At 38.6% G+C, this 22,824-nt stretch overlaps 1 protein-coding gene across 4 annotated transcripts in view; it reads right to left on the reverse strand.

Moving 5' to 3' along the window:
* Window positions 1–22,824, reverse strand: part of Adgrg2 (adhesion G protein-coupled receptor G2) — a 142,550-nt gene that overhangs the window by 44,990 nt on the left and 74,736 nt on the right. For all 4 annotated transcript variants that reach the window (XM_003466386.4, XM_013148915.3, XM_063242962.1 and 1 more), the window contains 5 exons: window positions 22,719–22,774; window positions 21,183–21,222; window positions 20,678–20,715; window positions 19,199–19,293; window positions 18,176–18,242 (listed from right to left, as the gene is read on the reverse strand). In XM_003466386.4, coding sequence (XP_003466434.2) covers window positions 18,176–18,242; window positions 19,199–19,293; window positions 20,678–20,715; window positions 21,183–21,222; window positions 22,719–22,774 — 296 coding nt within the window. The remainder of the gene's footprint in view (window positions 1–18,175; window positions 18,243–19,198; window positions 19,294–20,677; window positions 20,716–21,182; window positions 21,223–22,718; window positions 22,775–22,824) is intronic.

Raw genomic sequence — 22,824 nt, forward strand, 5'->3', positions numbered from 1 at the left:
CTGAAAGAAAAATCAGAGAGATGCACGTAAAGCACACAGGAGTTATAAAGGAATGAATCTCTTCCCTCTGGCAACCAACCATCTCACACCACTGAGTTGACATGGTTGCCACTTTTGGTCTCTGACATTCCATACCCCAATTACCCCTGGCACTAATCCTCATCTGCTTCCACCACCTATTTTCAGGGAGACAAATTAACATACTTTTGGAATCTCCAGTTCTGGTTCAATAATTTACTACTGCTCTGAGGTTCTACTATGCCTTATCATTTATCAATCACTGGAGGAAATCTTGTTACATTCCCATGTACTCATAGAGGAGGAAACTATTAAATGCCCCATCACCCAGTTGGTTCCATGCACCAGAAATCTATCTCAACCAACCTCCTATGCTATAGCCTGGCATAGCTGGTAACTGGCACATGGAATGTGACCATGAAATGTTGGTTGAATGAAAAAAATGAATCAAGTTACAGCCAAAGGGTGGTAAATCAGCTATGCCTCAATGTTGCTTTAGCTTAGTGATTCTCAACATCAGCTATGTATGAGACCTTTAAAAAATATAGACAGCCAGACAAATAGATTTTTGTGGTCTGTTACTCAGTATTTAATTCAGTTGATCCTGGGATGGAGTGTAGGAGTTCCAGGGACATGTGTTTTCCAAACTCTCAAGTGATTTTCCTGGGCATCAGAGTGAGAACTCATCTTTTACGTATCTAACAGTCTTGGGGCATGTTAGGAGAAGACGCAACTAGAAGAGACAACGAATTATCACCCAGAGAAGCCTCTACTATACCCAGTATTAGATAAGGACTTAGAATTCCAAAGAGTATTTTCTTGGAGCTTCTCTTGGGGAACAGGGGAGAAGAATATTAGGTGGAGGCACCTCAGGCAGGTCACAATCATAAAGAAAAACACTGGCTTAGTTCAGTCTGGTCCATACTTGGCCACAGGCCTCCCCAAAGCCCCTGAGTTTCAGGGTGTCATACAGTGCAAAAGTTGATGCGTTGAGAAGCTTTGTTATTCATCTGGTCAATTGCTTGCATCTCTGAGCCTCCAGTTTCTAAACTGTATACTATTGTAACTCATCTGGCCAAGACAGAGCAAAGGTTCTTTGCGAAGTGTAAATTAAATACTCTTCAGCTTATCTGGAGCTTGAAGAAGCTAGATGCCCCCCCAACCCAGGCCTCCATCCACTGGGTTCCACCATGAAGATTTTTCCTGTCAATCATGCTAATGGAGGCCACCATCCACAGTGTGGAGGCACATAAGGCAGTGGCACAGCAGCGATGTGCCTTAGAAGCACGCAGCCCAAGCAGGCATGGTGGTGCATGCCTGCAATCCCAGAACTCTGGGAGTGTGAGGCAGGAGGATCACAAGTTTGAGTCTCCTAGACAACTTACTGACTTCGTGAGAAACTGTCTCAAAAATGAAAACTAAAAAATAAAAAATAAAGATAAAAGAAGAGCTGGGAGGGAATACAGTTCAGTGCAAAGGCCCTGAGTTCAATCTCAAGCACCACAAAAGGTGTCCCCCTCTCCCTTAAGTATATTAGTGCTAGTGCCTGGGCTTGCCTCCCAACCAGCTGGCTTGCAGTCTTGGTCCCTGGACACAGGCATCAGTATCATTCATGTTTCCTTCCAAAAGTGTGGCCTACATATAGCAAGGTGCACTGATATTCACAGTTTGGTGACTTTCTACATATGTACCAGTGTAGACTTATATGACTCTCACCTGGATCAAAACAGTTTTTCTAGCACCCTATAAGGCCACTGTGACACATCAGTGCATTTTTAAAGTACTCAAGGTGTTTCTAACCTATAGGCAAGTTTAAGAACGACATACTAAAACAACATACAAGGATGTCATACAATCCAAATGTTGATGCATTGAGAAGTTTTGCTACTCCTCTGGACAATTTGCCTGCATCACTGAGCCTCCAGTCTCTAAACTGTATGCCAGAGTGAGCCATCTGGCCAAGTCAGGGCAGAGGTTCTTTGCAAAGCATAAATTAAACACTCTTTAGATCCTGAGTTATTATCCAATTCTAGCCCAGCAGTTCTCAAATTTGACTGCACATTATAATCATCCTACTTAGCAGTGTGTAAAAAAACTCAAAAATCCAGGCCACAGCCCAGATCAATCCCTAAGGATGGAAGGCAGGCACTGATCTCTTTGAAACTCCCCGTGATGTCAACATGCACCCAGGGTAGAGAACCACTGCATTCATCTACAGTCTAGATTCTCAGTGATTCAAGTGGAAGAGACCAGCAGCATTGGCTTCAGCCAAGAGCTTGCTAGAAACGCAGACCATGACCCAGCTGTGCTACCCCACTATCTGTATTTCAACAGATGCTCAGTAAGTGATGATATACAAGAGGAATGTTTGGGATGTGTTGATCTAATCTACTTCCTAATTTTACAAAGATCTCATTTCCTCATTTTACCTGACAGTTTGAAGGTAAAAAACCACCTGCTTTCTAACGTGAATACACAGCTAGTTAAGGACACAACTCTAGCCAGACACTGGATTTATATTCTGCTCCCTTCTCTATGTCCTGCTTTTTCTTCCTAACATCTCTCTGAATTGGTAAGCATTGGAGATCACAAGGGCTGCCTCCAGAGTGCTGGTCTTCTGCTCCCATCCTGATGTTTCCAAAATATCTATTTCTCAAATAGAGCTCAATCCTCCAGCTTACTGGAGGATGTTAAGCTTACTGAGACATGTTCCTCTACTTCATATTGCAAAAATGCTACAAATTCTTAACTGAAGACTTCTAGCAGTTCCATGAGGCCAGTATTTTAATATATTCCAGAAATATGGACAGAAAGGCTACAGTTAGCTTTCTGTTCCCATACAGGAAGCTTCAAATTTAAAAAAAAATCACTTTTTCAAGTACAATTTTTATCTGACCATAGGAAGTGTAGAAAATGCTACAAAGTAAAAGAAAAAAAAAGAGAAAAATTAAGAAGTAAAATATTCACCATGCCAGCATGCAGGTCAATCATGGGCAATCACTGTGAACGTTTTCATTCATTTCTTTCCTATTTTTTCTATGTATATTTTTATACACTTGTGAGCACATACACATATGACTTTCAGAATCTTCTGCTATTTTGGAGCATCTATCTCTGTTTCCCTCCATTAAAGAAATGAGTTTAAGGTAGTGAGTACCAACTTTTGTTGCACATTACAATCATCAGAAGGGATCTAAAACTCTGCCTCATTTATCTCCCAGATTAAATCCAAATTTCTGAGGACTGTAGTGGGAATCAGTATTTAACTTTTTAATTTGGATTAATTTTAGGTTTATAGCAACACTACAAAAATAATACAAGAGTTCCATTACTCCTTCAACCAGCTTCTTTCAATGTTCACATCTAATATCCAAAATTAGGCCCAATTAGCTGTCATAATATTGTATACAACAAAGGTAGCATCTTAAACCACGAGGGTAAAATGGACTTTTCAATAAATGGTGAGATCACTGGGAAACATTTGGAAAAGATAAAATTGAATCTACCTCATAACATGCACAAGAATATACTCCAAGTACTAGGCACACAGTTATACATTAGCTGAGAGACAAATGAAAAGTCCACAACAGCATGCTGTACCAGTTATAGTTGAGAAATGAAGGCCTTAATGTATAATACATTTATAATAATTTATTAGGCCTCAGATCCAAAGACACAGGGCCTCTGTTTCTAGAACAAGGCATACAGTATTCCTGGATGAATTAGCCCAATGATATCAGGGAAGGAAAGGAAATTCTCTTTAATGATATTCCTGCCTTGGACTGGGACCTGATTTAAATTAAGAACTTAACTTTCATAAATTTCTTTTGTAAGTTTCTTAAATGATTAGAGCTCTTGAGGAAACACTGACCATCTAAAAAGGACAGGAAGGCATTGTGCAATTTCAAAGTAACTTATAAAGTAAACTGGTAAGTCTAATTACCTTGGTTCCTTGTACCCCAGAAATAACTCTTGGGTACATAAAAAGTTATTTATACACACACTGGGTGCAGATGCCTTCATAGCACTGCCTACTCTCTTGCTTGAAGGTATAACACTCTTTATATCTACTTTATAATAAATTCTACTTAAGACTTCTGCATGGCCACCTATGTGTCTTGAATTTTTTAATCAAGGGCACAAAGAACAGAGGACTAAGAAAGTGAGGGATCTGTTTCTTGCTACGTTAGCAGCTTCCCAGTGATATCTTTTTTTTTGTGCCATGACTCTGTTCATTTATTTCTTGAATGGCAGATTAGAGCTCTCACACTCCCACTCTCTGTCTCAAGTTACGATTATGAGATCTCATCTTCTCTGTTCAATTACAACATGCTGCAACAGTTCTGGGCCTTGAAATTGTTCCAATGTATTTGAACATGCCTTGATAAATTATTTGTATAGTCAGGGTGGTATTTCAAGCTGTTGTGTTTGTGAAACCTGTCTTCTGTTTTCTTTCCACTAGGCTTATTTGTATTATGTACCAGCATTTATTACTAGGCTTCTGCATTTTTGTTCACTCCTGACACTTTCAGGAGTTAACATTGCTTTTTGTCAGAAAATGGCATATTGTTAATAGTTCTGCTCGCTTTACTGCAATAACCTTGCTCTGAGTGCTTTTGCTTCTGTACAGCGTATGGATTAAATCTGGGTTTAGGTACCAATAGATTTAAAGACTGCTATATTTTTTTGGTATATATTAGATGGTTAATATCAGTTTCCATATTGGAAAATGAGTGTCAGGACCCCGTCCCTATAAATATTTGACAGGATACGAACTAGTACATCATTTTTCAAGTTGTCCATTAGTTACAAAAACAGAGGTTAAAAGTACAGACTGACTAACCACCCAGACCTGGGACTTGGGCAAGATACTTTATGACCCATCTATCCCTAGGCCATAGGTGAATAAAAAAAAAAGAATGTCTTTCCCTCCTACTCCCAGTTTATTTCCTTTTCTTCATAATGGGAATGCCTTTGCTGAGCCTATGTGCAAGATAGGTACCTTGCAGATGGGTAATTGTAATTCCCAGTTGGTTCCCTTCAATTCATCTCTGGGATGCATCTTATGCAACTGTGTTATGGATTAAGAACTGGTGGTCAATTTAACGCCAGCTGGATTACATCAGCATGACATTGAGTGAGGATGCTCCTCCTGAGGAAGGTTGCCAGGATAAATAGGTAGAGAAGGGAGGTGTTGAGGGCATTGAGTCGTTAATGCGTTGTTGCATTGAGGCATTCTGGGTTTTCCCACGAGTTGCTGTTTGAGCCGTGGGTTCTCCTGGATATGCTCTGGCCCTCACATCAGGCAATGCTTCCTAGCTCTGGAGGGGAAGACATGTGCCGCTTGGTCTCCAGGACGAACTTGTCACACTGCTTCCTGGCACGTACCCGACTGTGCTTGTCGTCGGAGGAGCTTGGGGCCTCCGTGTCACTGAGGACGGCTGTGGTGCCTTTCAGGACAGCCCTGGTCTTTGTTGTGAGTGTGACTTCTCAGCTCCAGCATAGAACCCTCATCCCACCAGCACTGCTCCTTCATCCTGCTGGCATTTACTTTCTGGTTTCACCCCGCTGACCTTTGGGTCTTCCCCACAAGGATCCGTAAAAGAGACTGGCGTGAGTCCTTCTTGTGGGCTCTGGACCTCCAGTTGGACTTGTGGAGGAATTGTCCTGAGCTCTGGATTTTTATCTGGACTCATGTGGGACACTGCTGTGGGATTTAGGCTCTTGACTAAATAATCTATGTCTTTAGTGTTGTGGATAGATTTCCTGCATTTTCTCGTGTTAATTCCCAGTGACCATTATAAAAGTAATATTTTAAACTCTATGATGTCCTGATTCTAATTGTTTTCTGCACAACCTCTAACTACAACAAACTGGGATAAGTTTGACTCCTGGACACTTAAGAAAGACAGATTTATTTTCTTTTGCAATACTAAATGGCTTCAGTATAAGCTGGGAGATCAAGAGAACTGGCCAATGAATGGAAGCATTAATTATAATACTATACTCCTGTTAGAGCTCTTTTGCAAAAAGGAAAATGATCAGAGACATTTTACGTACAGGCTTTCTTTGCTGCTATGGTATATGTCTAGATGTCCCCCCAAAGCCTCAAGTACTCATGGGTGGTATTTAGGAGGTAATTGGATTATGGGGGCACAATAGTCATCAGTAGATTAGTCCAATGATGAGTTTATAGCTAAATGTGATGTTGGTAAGTAGGGCCTGGTCCAAGGAGGGAGGTCACTGGAGGTGCAGCCTGGAAGGGTCTATCTCCTTTCCTGCTCTTCCCTTGTTCTGCTTTTCCATCAGGATACATGAACAGCTTCTCTGCTGTGTTCTTCCGTCATGCTGTCCTGCCCTGGAGCTAGCAGCCTATGAATTGTGAATGTCAGCCAAAATAAACCTTCCATTCCTTACACTGCAGGTGTTGGGTATTTTCTCCTAACAACAAAGGAAGTAACTAAGTAACATTAGCTTTACCAGATAATTGTAACTTATATAAACAATATAAATTAGAATCAGATGTGATAGTACTCTTAAATAAAATGGAACCTCTCTGTTTGGGTGATTTGCTGTCTCTTGAGCTACCTCCTTAGCACAGAAGAATCCCTAATGCTCAGAATTCAGACAAAAAGGGTCCTGCTCCTCCTTAATGTTCCCAGCAAATTCTATACATACATGCTCTCTTTGGGAGCTATTGGGTAAAGTTGGTCCACTGAGAGCTTGACAACATTTCTATGTTCAGGATCTTAAACAAACCAAAGAGGATTTAGATAGCTTTTCAGATGATCTGGAGAAACATATAGAAGCTGACATGTTCCTATTTATGAATTATACTGGAACAATGTTAGCATTATTTGGCAAATATTTAGAAAATAGAGATTTAGAAAAGGCCTGGGTAACTGCAGGAGCCACATGTTATGCTAATGTACTACATATTTTGGATAAGGAATATCTTATAGGACTTTAAGCTAACTGGGATTATAATGACCCTGATAAATGGAAAGGCAAAAGCCAATAAAGTCAATCTGATAAATCACACTAAGCTAGCTAACATCGATTAGGGACCAAATGAAAACCCAACAGTATTTCTTGACCAATTTAAGGAGGTTATGCAAAAATATACTGTGATTGACTCTCACTATTATGAGGGCAGAGATCTCCTTAAAGATGGATTTCTTACCTAGTCAGCTCCAGATATGAGGAAGAATTTCAAAAAACATCTTTGGGATCTGAAACTCCCACTGATAACCTACTAAATGCTGCTAAATCAGTTTTTTAAAAAATGACTGGTATACAGAAGAATAACAAAGATGGAGAAGGGAACCTAAGATTGAATGAGAACAAAAAGACAATAGCATGCTGACCTTTTTGCTGCACTACGGGGTTGAGAAATGTTATTTGCTAGCTCTTTCCCCAAGGACAGTAAGCTAACGCTAAGTGTCATGTCTGTTGGTAAATGGGCTACCGGAAGAGAGACTGCCCTAACACAGGTTGACCTCTTAAGTCACCTGGCCCTAAATATGGCACAATGGAACACTAGAAGGCTTGCTGTCCTGAAGTTGTAAGGATCCCCATTGCAGTGGCTCAACTGTTTGTAGAATGAGGAGGCCTAAGGCTCAGGTAGGCCTCCAGCCCAATCTTCACCACCAGAGGGATGGAGATTCTCGTAACTTTGGATGTTGCAGATAAGATCATTTCCTCCTCAATAGTGGGAGCTAATATTCTGCTCTTATCTTTTATTCAGAACAACTGGATTCTAACTCTTGATAGGTTACAGGTATTGATGAAACTCCATTGACCAAAAACTTTACTGTTCCCCTATGGTGCTTATAAAATAATTTTCTCCTTACTCATATTTTTCAGTAATTCCTGAAGGTCCTGTCACTTTACTGGATGAGACTTACTAACAAATACGGGCACTCCAATTATTTTTGGTCCACCCAATGGTCCCAAAGTAATAGATGCCTCTCTCAGCAATGCTGTTAATCACTACTGTTACTGACTTTCTTACTAAACCCCAGGTGTGAGCCACTGACATACCTGAGAGGGCTGTCACCTTCACCCCAGTCATGATTAAGCTAAAAGATTCCCAGACTTTACCACAATTTACACAGCATTTTCTTTGGTCTGAATCCCCGGGCTACTACCTTAATTATAAGTTCTTTCAGCATGGGATTTTAGTGCCTCGATAGTGATTTTATAATACCCCAGTTTTAGCTGGCAAGAAGACCAATATTTATTACTGTTTAGTGCAAGATCTCCATGCTATGAATGAGGTAGTTATTCTTATACAACCAGTTGTCCCTAAGCCCTATACTCAGCTGGGCCAGATTCCTTCAATTACCCAGTGGTTTATAGTCCTAGACCCTAAAGATGGCTTCTTTTTCATTCCACTAGCTCCTAAATCCCAGTTCCATTTTGTCTTTGAGTGGGCTGACAAGTTGGGTTGTAGAAAACAGCTTCCCTGGACTGTCCTTCCCCCAAGAATTCTGGAATAGTACTCATAATTTTGGACCCCTTTAGCCAGGGGCTTAAGTGACCTAACCTTAGTAAGTGGGGCTATCATACAATATGCAGATAACCTATCTCTTTCTCATCTCTAACAGTGATATGAGATCATTTGGTTCAGACTTTAAGTTTCCTGGCTGGGAGGGGATATCGAATTGCCAAGCTGAAGGCCCAATATACTTCCCCAAAGAGTCCACTACTCCACTACTCAGAGTCTGTTTTAGGGGTATGAGCTTTCTCATCAAGCATACACAGCCCACTCAAGACCTCCCAGCCTCTAGCACCAAAAAAAACAACTTCATGCTTTCCTAGGTTTCACAGGTTACTGTAGGCTGCAGTCCTTGGGTATAGTCTAATAGTTAAGTCCCTACATGGGTCCCTAAAAGGGAATGACAATCAAACTCCCCTTTCCTGTAAATAGGAACAAAGACTTCTATAAATTAAAATCCTCTCTCCTCAGAAGCCCTGCTTTGGGATTGCCACACCAACCCTCTCTTGAGAAATCATCTCCTTCGCCTTTGTTACATTTGACTTGACTCTGGTTTATACTCAAAACTTTCTCTATTAGCCTAAAACTTTAGTTCTCATTAAAGCATATAAAGAGGATCCACAAGGTCAACAGTTTAATTCCTCTTTTAAAGGCCTTTCTTCAGCAATTCCATCTTCTCTAACAGCTATTAAGGTTCCAGAATGGCCAGCTGAATCCATAGTTCCTGTGTCAAACCTTGGGAGAAATCCCTTCAGAGACCCCAACACCCTGGGAGAACCAACAGCTGGGAACTTGAAATGACTATTCAAGCACACTTTAGTTACATAAAGGCCTCACTATCCCTGCTCTACTTTACAACAGAGGGCTGTATGCACTTTGGGCATTTTTATCTCAATCTTTTAAGAATCCTGGGCATGATGGTACATGCCTGTAATTCCAGCACTCAGGAGGCTGAGGCAGGAGAATTGCTGCAACTTAGAGGCCAGTCTAGGCTACAAAGTGAGTGCAAGGCTAGTCTGAACTTCACAGTGAAACCCTGTCTCAAAAAGACCAAAAAAAACCTACCCTACTGGTCATTCGTGCTTCCAGAGGATATGAGTTTAGAACCGGTTATAGGGAACTGAATTTCCATCCCCTGTGTTTAACTATTCCTGATGCATATTTTTGTACCTAATATGCTTGTTAAGGTTTAAAAAAAGAACTCTGGGCCATGTCAGATCCCAGCCTAGCTTTGAGAAAATGATATGGGCCTGCCATTCTGTATCAACTTGGTGAAAATGTCAACCCATTTTTTCAGATGGTCCTAAACTCTTTTGGCCCAACCATCTATATCAGATGTTTTGATCAACTTTCCAGGCCTGAAAGTCAGTAAGAATGAGGACCCTAACTCCTTTCAATGCTATCTCTCAACAGGAAGTAGGCAGAATGACTTGGTGCCCCAATATGCTAAATGATTTTAGGGTCTCTTCTCTCAAGAGGGAGAGTGTTAGGCAGGTAGTTAGACATAGTTGAGTGGTGGTTATAGTTAAGAAACAAATACCTTAATGGATAACACATTTATAATGGTATGTTAGGTCTCAGACTCAAAGACACAGGGCCTCTATTTCTAGAGCAAAGCATACAGCATTCCTGGATACCATACCCTACAGCCCATTGAAATCAGGAAAAGGAAATGTTCCTTAAAGACCCTTTGCATTGTAATGGAGCCTGGTTTAAATTCAGAATTTATCTTTTATAAATTTCTTTTGTATGTTTCTTACATATTTGTGGTGGATTGAAAACTGATGGTCAACTTAAACAGCAGATGAACTGAGTCAGTGTGGTGCTGAGTGTAGATGGCCCATCTGAGGACAGTTGCCAGCATAAAAAAGATACCTGGAGAAGTAGTGTGGTGTTTTCTGGTGCTGTTGGTTCTCCTGTTGCCATGAGTTCTCCTGGGAGACTTTTTTGAGCTTCTTCCCTGATATGAACTTGGCTGTTTTCATCATAGGAGGACCTTGGGACCTCACTGTCACTGAGGATGGCTACGGTACTTTTCAGGGGAGCCCTGGTCCTTACTTTGAGTGTTGCTTCCTGGCTCCAGTACAGACCCCTCAACCTACTGGCACAGATCCTTAATCCCACTAGTACAGACTTTCTGGCTTCCACTACTGATCTTTGGGTCTTCCCAGGGCAGATCCATGAAACAGACTTGCATGAGTCATTGTCCTGGGCTCTAGGTTTCCAGTGAGACTCATGGGAGGCATTATCATAGGCTTTTATATCCTACTCATGCACGATATTGCCATGGGATCCAGGCCCTTGACTGGATTCTCTAGGTCTTTAATGTGTGGGCAGATTTCCTGCACCTTCTTTGTATTTGACTCCTTGGGTGACCATTATAAATAATACCATAAAGTATGTGTACTGTATTGTCTTGTTCTTACAGTCTCTAACTTCAACAATGTTTAAACCCCTGAGGAAACACTGAGCATCTAAAAAAGATAGGAAGACATTTTGCAATTCTAAACTTTCAAGTAAAATGTTGATAGGCATCATAACTATCCCGTTCTCTAAACCTCTGGAGTAGCTCTTACATGCATCAAGATATTCAAACTTACATGATTCAGGTGACTTTGTGGCACTACCCACTTTTTCACTTGAAAGCATAACTCTCTATATGTCTATTTTACAATAAATTCTACCTAGACTTCTCTGTGGCCACCTACATAACAGAATTTTTTGATCAATGGTACAAAGAACAAAGAATCAAGGAAGAGAAGGGGCTGGTTCCTTGCTGTATCAGCACCCAGCTTCCTGCTGACACAAGTGGATCTAAATGTGAAAAATTAAATGAAACTACACATGCACTAGCAAAGTAGCAAGGCTAAATGTCCCTAGAACCTGGATATATGGAAAGAAAGACTTCATGCCTCTGAATCCACAGGCAATATAAAACAGACTGGTAAATGTAAGCACATAATTTTTTAGACTTCTAAGACAAAAGCCCATGACTAATAAGGTCCAAAGACAAATGAAAAACAGCAAAAACATTTGTAATATATACCACAGATAAAAAGTTAACATCTACAATACATAATGTCCTCTTAAAGAATGCTCAAAAGTAAGGAAAAGACAAAATATAATACACAGAAAAATACAAAATGGTCCCCAAATAAATGAAAAAAAAAAGGTTCAAAGTCAATGTCGGAGACATGTTAAATGACAATGAAAAAATAGAGGCTGTGGAAGGTGAGTCTCAGTGCACCAGCACTGGCCTAGGGAGAGTTTAAGACCATAGCTCCCAGGCTATAGGTGCCCACCCAGCTTCCTGAAACATTGGACTAGGCTCAGGAGGTTTCCCAGGCCTGACTGGACCACACCCAGTGACCTTCTTTCAATCTGGGGAACTGAGACCATGCAAAGTGAGTTCCAACGCGCCAGCACTAGCTCGGGGAGAGCTTTGGACCATCACCCCAGCAGATAGGAACTTGCTCAGCTTCCTGGAAAACCAAAAGTGGTACAGTAGGACCTGTGGGCCTGACTGGACCATGCTGGGCAAACTCCATTCAGTCCCAGGAGTCAAGGGTGCAGGAGCTGATTTCCAACACATCCGGGAAAACTTTGAAACATCCTTTGAAACACGGAAATATAGGAAAATGACAAGAGGAAAGACCAAAATGCAATCTTAAACCTCCAGCCCATCCCAAGAAAGCCTAGGAGCCTGTACATATAAGAAAATATAAGTAAAACACCTGAAACGATATCAACTGAAATAAAAAAAAAAGCAATTCTGGGAAGCTATAAAAGAACTCAATCAGAAATAATCTCCCAGGTAAAAGAAGAAATGATAAAAGCAATGAAAGAAATGCTGAACACATCTAAAGAAGACACAGTTAAAAAATGAGAGGAACAATGCAAAAAGATGGAATCTCTCTAGGAACAGTACAAGAAACAAACACTGAATGAAGCAGATTCAAAGAGATAGACAGGAAATCAAAAATTCCATTGAAAATTGGCAAAAACCAACTCAAGGAAAGCAAAGATAGAATTTCAGACTTCGAAGACAAGATTGCAGCTAGTGAACAGGAAAGGAAAGATCTTTCAAAAATAACAAGGAATCAGGAAATAACAATTCAACAGTTGCAAGATGATGCAAAGAAAAAACCACGTAAAATTGATAGGGAGGGCTGGGGACTTAGCTCAGCAGCATAAATGCCTGCCTTGCAAGCAGGCAGTTGTGAGTTTGATCCCCACTACTGATAAAAAAAATAAAATAAAATTGGTAAGGATAAATGAAAAAGAAGGTGACAATACTATTGATATCAAGAGGCTATTTACAGAAGTAATAGCTGAAAATTTCCCAAACATGAGAATGGAAACTAACATATGGATCAGTGAAGCATATAGAATCCCAAATAGCCATAACCAAAATAAAACTATACCCAGAAATATAATACTCTCCATCTCAGAAATCCAACATAAGAACAGAATATTAAAAGCTGTTAGTGAGAAATGACAGATCATCTATAAAGGAAAACCTGTCAGAATCACATCAGACTTCTCAACACAAATAATGAAGTCATAAAGAGGACGGAATGAAGTATTTCAGATCCTAAAGGAAAACAATTTCCAATCCAGAGTGAGGTACCCTACAAAACTGTCCTTCAAAATGGATAGAGAATAAGATACTTCCATGACAAACAACAACTGAAGAACTTCTTGACCACCAAACCAAATCTGCAAAGAATACTGAAAGACATTCTAGATAGACATAGGAAAAAACCACGAAGCAAGGCAGACAATTAAACAAAATGGAAAGATAAAGATACAACAGCAGAAAGATATGTCAACAACAAACCAATATATAACAGTTATAACAATTAATGTAAGTGGTCTCAATTCACCAATTAAATGAATCAGACTGGCAGAATGGATCAAGAAACAACAGCCAACCATATGCTGTCTACAAGAAACCCATCTAACCCAAAAGGAAACTCACAGACTCAAAGTCAAAGGATGGAAAAAATACTTCATGCAACAGGAATCACAAAAAAAGCAGGGGTAGATATTCTGTTTACAGACAATGTGAAATTCAAACCAAGAATGATCTGAAGAGATAAAAAAGGTCACTACATTCTAGTTAGGGGAAAACTTCCAGAGGAAGAGATAACAACCTTAAATATATATGCACCAAATTCCAAAGCACCCAGCTATACAAAACAAGTATTAACAGAAATGAAAAATCAAATAAGCAATAGCACAATTATAGCAGGAGACCTTAACACACCATTGACACAAAGAGACAAATCAACCAGACAGAAAATTAGCAAAAAACAAAACAAAACAAAACAAAAAACAGAATTGAATCACACCTGTGAACAAATGGACTTGATAGGACTATACAGAGTGTTCCATCCAACAACATCAGAATATACATTCTTCTTAGCAGTACATGGGACATTCTCTAAAACAGACCATATACTAGCCCACTGAATATACTTAAGTAAATACAAAAGAATTGAAATTATCCCATGCATATTATCATTTCATAGCACCATGAAACTAGAAATTAATGATAAAAGAAACTGCAAAAACCCCAAAAACACATGGAAACACTCCCGAGCAATCAATGGGTCACAGAAGAAATTAAATAGTATTTACAAGCAAACAAAAATACAAATATAACTTATAGGAATCTGCGGGATGCAATGAAAGTGGTCCTCTGAGGAAAATTTGTTGCACTGAATTCCCACATCAGGAAAACAGAATGAACACAAATAAACAACCTGATGCTACACCTCAAACATCTCAAAAAAGAAGAGCAAGTCAAGCCCAAACCCAAAATAAGGGAGGCAATTAAAGATCAGTGCAGAAATCAATGCAATACAGACTAAGAAAACAATACAATGAATCAAAAAGTTGGTTCTTTGAAAGAACAAATAAAATTGATAAGCCCCTAGCCAACCTTATTGAAAAAAAGGAAAGAAAAAACTCAAATTCATACAAAAAGGAATGAAAAAGGTGAAATCATTAGACTCTGTGGAAATACAGAAAATCATCACACCTATTTCAAAAACCTCTACTCTCATAGGTTTGATAACACAGAAGAAATGGACAGAAACATATGAACTACCAAAGCTGGGACAAGAGGATGTAAAACTGCTGAATAACCCAATTTCTATTAATGAAATTGAAAATGTAATTAAGTCCTTACCAACAAAGAAGAGCCCAGGCCCAGACGGATTCACTGCGGAATTCTATAAGAAATACAAAGAAGACTTAATGCCGACACTTCTCAGACTCCTCAAGGAAATCAAAAGGGAAGCAATTCTTCCTAAGTCATTCCTGGAAGCAAATACTACTCTAGTACCAAAACCTGAGAAAGACCCAACTGAAAAAGAGAACTACAGGCCAATCTCCCTAATCAACATAGATGCAAAAATTCTCAATAAAATATTGGTAAACTGGATGTAGAAAATCATCAAGCTTTATACACCAAGACCAAGTGGGATTCATCCCAGGCATGCAGGGATGGTTTAACATACATAAATCAATAAATGTAATCCACCATATCAATAGAACCAAAAGTAAGACTCACAAGATCATTTCTATAGATGCAGAAAAAGTTTTTGATAAGGTCCAACACTCATTCATGATAAGAACAGAATTGGAATAGATGGGTCTCTACCTCAATACAATAAAGACCATCTACAACAAACCAACAGCCAGCACTGTATTATATGGCCAAAAACTGAAAGCCTTTACCTTACAATCAGGCACAAGACAAGGATGTCCCTTATCACCACTCCTATTCAACATACTACTGGAAATATTAGCCAGAGCAACTAGACAAGAGAGAGAAATCAAAGGGGTTAAGATAGAAAAAGAGGAAGTTAAATTAGCATTATTTGCAGATGACATGATACTCTACATAGAAGACCCCCAAAACTCCATTGAAAGACTCCTAGATATAATAAATAAATTCAGCAATGTAGCTGGATGCAAAATGAATACTCAAAAATCAATAAGCATTCCTATACACCAACAACAAAATCACAGAGAGAGAAATAACAGAAGCCACACACTTCACACTAGCATCCAAAAAAAATGAAATAAATAGGAATTGATCTAATGAAAGAAATAAGAGATGTATTCAGGGAAAATTATAATACCCTGAAGAAGAAATTGAAGAGGATCTCAGAAAATGTAAAGACATCCTTTGTTCTTGGATAGGAAGAATAAATATTTTGAAAATGGCCATTCTCCCAAAACTCTTATACAGATTCAATGCAATCTCAATGAAAATACCATCAACATCCTCATATATCTAGCAATATCACTCCTAAATTTCATCTGCAACCAGAAGAGACCTGAAATAGCAAAGGCAATTCTAAAAAGCAAAGGCAATGCAAGAGGCATCACAATCACTGACTTGAAGGTGCACTACAAAGCTACTGTAATAAAATAAACATGGTACTGGAAAAAAAACAGACCTCAAGATCAATAGAATAGATTAAAAGATGCAACCACAACTACAAACACACTCACCCACCTTATCTTTGATAAAGGGTCCAAACACATTCACTGAAACAGTGACATTCTCTTTAATAAATGGTGCTGGAAAAATTGGCTCTCCATATGCCAAAAACTAAAACTAGACCCATGCCTATCATCATGTACTAAAGTCAAAATAGATCAAAGATCTAAATATTAAAGCAGAAACATTAAATCTGTTGGAAGACAAAGTAGGTAAAAATCTTGAAGACATAGAGGTAGGTAGATAATTCATGAACAAGAATCAAACCACACGCGAAATACTTCCCAGAATCAATAACTGGGATCAAGTCCTATTAAAGAGTTTCTGCATGTCGAAAGAAATCTCTTGAACAGTGAAAAGAAAACACAAAAATTGGGAAAAAAAGTCTTAGTGAATTGTCCCTCAGACAAAGGACTTCTGTCTAGAACATGTAAGGAATTAAAAAATCAGATCCCAAAAATTCAAAGACCCATTCCAAAAATGGGCATCTGAGATGAATATAGAGTTCTCAGATAAAGAAATACAAATGGCAAATAAATACATGAAAAAATATTCATAATCATTGTCATTAGAGAAATGCAAATTAAAACCATACTGAGATTTCATCTCACTCCAGAAAGAATGGCCAGGATCAAGAAAACTACCAACAACAAATGCTGGAGAGGCTGTGGGGGAAAAGGATCTCTCCTGCACTGTTGGTGGGAGTGTAGACTGGTGCAACCACTGTGGAGGTCAGTCTGGAGATTTCTCAAATGCTAGGATTGGAATTCCCATTTGACCCAGCTATTCTACTTCTAGGCATATTCCCATAAGAATTGAAAACATCATACTACAGTGATATATGTGCACCCATGTTTATAGCAGCACAATTTGTAATAGCCAGATCTTGGAAACAACCTACGTGCCCATCAACTGAGGAAGGGATAAAAACGTTACGGTATTTTTATACATTGGCGTACTACTCAGCTATAAAGAATGACCACATTGAGATATTTATAAATAAATGGATACAATTTGAGATCATATTCATAAACAAAATAAATAAATCAAACTCACATGTATAAATATCATATAGTCTCCTTAGTGTAAGAAATGGTAAGAGTACATAAGATTTTATGGTAATCGTGATTCCCCATTACATTGCTTTGAGGCCTTATAATGTTTTCTTTCTTTCTTTCTTTCTTTCTTTCTTTCTTTCTTTCTTTTCTTTTCTTTTCTTTTTGCTACTGGGGATTGAACTTGAGACCTTGTGCTTGCTAGGCAGGCACTTGTGCTGCTGACCTAAACCCCCAGCCCCTCTTATAATGTTTTATTTCATTAATTGGAATGGTTTTATTCTGTTTTGTTTGATTTTATTATGTGTGATGGTATGAACAGCTATTTTGAAGAAAACAAGACATTATGGCAGCCATTGCTGATTTAATATCCTCTTGCTTTGAAGTCCAACCATGCTTTTGTTCTATTTCCATTGGCTCTATCATGTTGTGTCTTATTGGATTTTAATATGTGTGATAGTATAAACAATTTTTTATGGAAAATGACATATTATAGTAGCAATTGTTCATTTTCTGTTATTTGGTTCTGAATGCCCTGTAATACTTTCATTCTGTTGAATGGTTTTATACTATTTTGTTTTGTTTGATATTATTGTGTGTGAACGTATGCTCAACTATTTCAAAAAAAGAGACATTATGGTAGCTACTGTTAATATTGTTGTCTTGTTGTGAAGTGCTGTGTTGCTTACAATGTTCTGATCTGATCTGCTTTGCTCTGTCTTCTTTTGCTTTATTGTCTTTAAAATGAAAAAACATTTCTAATTTTCAGCACGTCAAAAACTATTCTAAATGGTAAAACTATTTGGTGAGTCTTTGGCAAGTCAGAATATTTGTAAGGTCCCCGGGTAATTCTAATGTGCAGCTAAAATTGCAAAGCATTGATTTAGGGGGTAATGATCCAAATGGCAGGAAACTTCATAGAACAGAAAACTACATTCTCCTTAAAACTGAAAGCGCTTCTTCACCCTTGAAATTTCAACAATTCTTAGCCAGCATGGTGATTAAATGTCTACACACACACACACATACACACACAATTTTTTTGTTTGCTTTTGGACAAGCACCAGCAAGTTTGCTACATACCACTGCAGCTTTTCTAACTCTTCTGGTGAGGAAGGACAGGGTGTCTTGACAGAACAGCAACACTGTTCTGAAGGAGACATAAATAAAAAGGAAAGAGAAAATGCATGGTCAAGAATTAAAAAAAACAAGGTGTACACTTATACCCATAAATATATGGTTCTTATACTCACTGTGTTTTAAAGAGTGATTGTCTGTAACTTGTGAAAAAATTATGGATGTCTTTTACAGTGACAGTCATACATACATAGTAAGTGCTTAAAATATTTGAGTGAATAACTTTTTTCTTTTTGGGTTATATGAGTGCAATAGAGTCACTCTTGAGCAACTCTTAGGAGGCATTCTGAAGTAAACCTTATCCCAGAGAACATTACATTAAGTGAAATAAGCCAGGCACAGAAAGAGAATACCACACAATCTCACTCACCTATGGAATCTACAAAAGTCTAACGAATATAAACAGAGAATAAAATGGTGGTTCCCAGAAGATTAGGGTGGGGAAACTGAGGAACTGTTGGTTCAAGTACACAAAATTTTGTTAAAAAGGATTAACTTTGAAAGATTCATTTTGCAACATAGTGACTACAGTTAATAAACAATATATTGTACCTTTGGAAAATTGCTGAGGGCATGTTATGCCACAAAAATAAACATGTGAAGCAATGCATATGTTAAACAGCTTGAATTAGCCATCCCATAATGTATATCAAAGGGTCATGTCATACACTATAAATATATATGTTTCTAGTTGTCAATTAAAAAAGGAAGCAAGCATGTTCCTGTGGCAACCTACTGAACATTTCAAACAATTCTCTCTTATGCAAGGATAGCTTTATCATGCTTTCAGATGATATATAGAAACTTTTTAAGAAAGCAGAAAAATAATGGACTTTCTGAACACTACCCAAGGACAAAGGAGTCAACACAAAGCTGAAACACATGTAAGCGTATTAGTTACATTTTCAGTTAAAACACATAAAAAGTCATGTGAAAACTAATGCAGAAATAGAGATAGTGACAACTTACCCATTGGTCGAATCGATATTCTTCCAAAAGCAACCATTATAGCACACACATTCATTGTCTTATTCAGTTTTATTGTGAATGTACAATTGAATGTGCTGTAAAAAGAGGTATATATAATGAGAATGTTACTAAATTGGAAATATATATTTGTAATTACTTTTGTGAACATAAGTCAGTGAAAGAGGCATTGAGTGTTAACTTGTAATGTCACCCTAAATAAGCTTGTAAACACTCATGGTCTGAACTTTACCCCAAAGACTTTATTTCTCTTAAGACACATTTAGAGGTTCACATTTACAGATATTGTATACCAGAGACCTTTTGAGTACACACAGCTGCCTGTTTGTTTTGCTGTCTACACAATGAACAGGCAGGGGTGAAATTTGCCTGCAAACAGGTGCCTTGACATGTTTAGTCTTACTCCCAGCTGGCAACTTGCCTGGTGTCCACAGACATTTGAGTTTCCATCATGACAGTCCTTTCTAAAAGCAGCTTAGATGAACATCAAGGTCTCTTAAATCCAAAATCTGTCTGGCAATTGAATATTATCAGATAACTAAGAATTTAAGACATTCTCTCTGTTTCTTTCTAGTTGCGAGTTGGCATAGGTGAAAAAATAATTAATGTTACAAATAACAAAAAATACACATAGTGGATAGGAACCTAACGTACAGTTTCATGGAGGGATTGCCATGGTTTGTACCAATGAGCAGTTTGTTGAGTGGAAACTGTCATTTTCTAAGACTGAATCTCAAGGAATGCTCAGGGTTTAGGAAGCAATTATTCTTCTACAAACTACTATCTTATGCAGCAAGGACAGCAAATGGATAGGATTTAAAATGGTTATCTAAACCAGGCATGGTGCTACACTCCTGTAATCCCAGCACTCGGGAGGCTGAGGCAGGCAGATCATTTCACACCAGGCTGGACTACAAAGTGAGCCCAAGGCCAGCCTGAACTTCATAGTGAGACTCTGTCTCAAAAAGACAAATAAATAAGTAAATAAAATGGTTTTCTGTGCAACTCCAAATAATTGTTGGACAGTCTTCTGACTCATTATTGCATGCACTTTTAATTTCTTTTGTTCTTTCCAATTTTTTCCTTTCTCCTTATTCCAAGTTCCATATTATATTCCTTTGTCTTTGTTTGGTCTTCACTTTCCTGGACCACCTGTGAGAAGTTTCTTGGACATATTTATATCCACTCAGAGCCAAGGGCCCTGATGATCTTTAGCCTTATAGAATGAGAGATTAAAGGCCTGATACCACAAAACTCCAGATGCTTCATAAGAAAATAAGAAGATAGATGTGATAGAGTGATCAATATTTGGAAAAATAAAAGTATATAACCCTAAAATGTCACTAATATGTATTTATGCTAGAAGAAAGCATTTGCATTTGCAATTTAAGACACCTTCATACTTTATTTTTCACAAATGCTGAAACAATGGTGTTTGTAAAAGAATTAAAAATGACTGACCTTTGGGCCTCTTCCGTAGCACACATTATAAAATAAGCCTGAAAAAACAAACAAACAAAAATACGCATTATTTTGACAGTTGGAAATGTGAAAAAAGATGACCCAGGGCCAATAACAGATTTTAGAATCACAAGAATGGTAAGAGATATTAGCTTCACATTCCTGTTAGATTCCCAATACATCACAAAATCTATTAAGGCCCTATGAATTCTGCTGATATCTCTCCAGGGTTGGAGATCTCAGCAGTACACAAGGAGCACATTTTCCCAGAGTTTTCATTTTAAGAAACTTTTGGTCTTACATGAAAGAAAATCTACCTCCATATAATTTTCACCCATTGCTCCTATTTTGCTTTCTGAAACAACAGAACTAGACCATTCACTCTTTTACAAAAAGATCTGGGGAAATTTGAATGTATATCTCCCCATGAATGCAGCACTCCACACTTTCCCCCAGATAATAACCATTATTTTATAAACAACTGTACAGGGTAGAGTGTGATTACCTCACTTAAAGTTTGTAGGGTTCTGTTGAGCTCCGATCGTCTGTTAATAAAATGGAAGAAACTGACATTAATGAGACCATTAGTAATGTGAAGTTCAAAACAAGCTAGATTTTTAGCAATTAAACCAAGCACATAGTATTTATTGCTTACACTGCTCACTTTGAAGAAACAGAGGGTATAATGAGAAATTGCTATGCAGGAAAAATAAATGATTTATACTACAAGGGAAACTAATCAGATGGGAGCTGGATCAGTTCTAGCTAAGGGCAAGATACAAATTATGGTTGAACAATCTTGTTATTCATTAGGCCACTACATCCCCCTAGGCAGTTTGTTCTGGCAGGGGACCAGAGAAAGAGCAAGCCTGAGGCAGAAATTTCTCAGAAGGTGAAGCCACACACCCTGTGCTTTTGATTGATTCTTCAATCCCTCTTCAACTCACGCAGCCTCTCTAGCACTCTGCAGGCCTGCCTTCCACACCTCATGAAGCCCCTCTAGGAACTGCTCTCATTCCTCCGCTCCAACCCCATTTCAACAATATTTTCTTTTCTTCAGCATGGAAGAGATTCAGTGAAGTTTGGGTGAAAGAATTCCGGTTAAAGAATTCACTGTAAGGCAATGGTTCTAAACAGGAGGTGACTCTGTCCCCCAAGAGACATTTGGCAGTGCCTGGAGGCAAATTTGGTTGTTACACTGGGGAGGGTGCTACTGACACCTAGTGGATAGAGGTCAGGGATGCTGGTAAATAGTCTACAGTGCACAGAACAGCCACCATAACGAAAAAAAATCAAGCCCCAAATGTCAGTAGTGCTGAGGCTGAAAAACCATGCTCCTAGAAATGGGAAATAATTCTAGGTGGCTCCAGGGAGGGTCTGGAAAGAAAAAGAGAAAGACTATGGCAATAGTCAGTCAGCTTCAGAAGGCTATTTTCTTCTGGGGGAAGGGGGTTCATGGCTCCTCTAGTCAGGGCTAACTGCTCCTCTTTTATTTTCAGATCCATTTGAATATCCTTTGTTATCCCATAAATGTCACTTTCCTGAAGTTGTTCCTCCTCATGACAGAGTAAGACTGCCTATAGCCTACGCCACCATGCTGCCTGACACTTCACCTATGGTCTAATTGGGAGCACCTATTTGTAGGTCTTCTCATTGCTTGTGCTTGTCCTTGTAAGCTGAAGCCTACTTATCAAAGATCTCTCTTTCTCTCTGACCTTTGAATCACTGACGGTTCATGAAAACATGAATGAATGGTATACATGGAGACAGTCTTGCCTTGAACTCTTCTTTCAATCATGCTGGATACTGAATCACATTAAAACTCAAATACCAATTCAAATGATGCTGCTGTATAATTCAAGCACTAGAGAGAGCCAGTTGATGAGAGGTAACCGTGGGTTAGTTTGCAAAGTAGGCAATAATCAAGTAGCACGATATCCTTTGAGTTTGTGTCTTCCCCACTATTGGTTTCCAAAAGCAAAAATGGGTTAAGTATATTTCTGGATGTCTAAAGTTTTAAGTCAAACAGCTGATTACTCACTTCAATTCACTTATCGACAGGACTCCAGTGTAGGTACTATTGGTTATATTTTGATTCTGTTGGAAGCAAAAAATCATTAAGAACACAACAAGCATCATTTAGTGTT

This window comes from Cavia porcellus, unplaced genomic scaffold (assembly GCF_034190915.1).
Source record: "Cavia porcellus strain 051 isolate PalLab524CR breed Dunkin Hartley unplaced genomic scaffold, mCavPor4.1 scaffold_33, whole genome shotgun sequence".
Classification (NCBI taxonomy): Eukaryota; Metazoa; Chordata; class Mammalia; order Rodentia; family Caviidae; genus Cavia; species Cavia porcellus.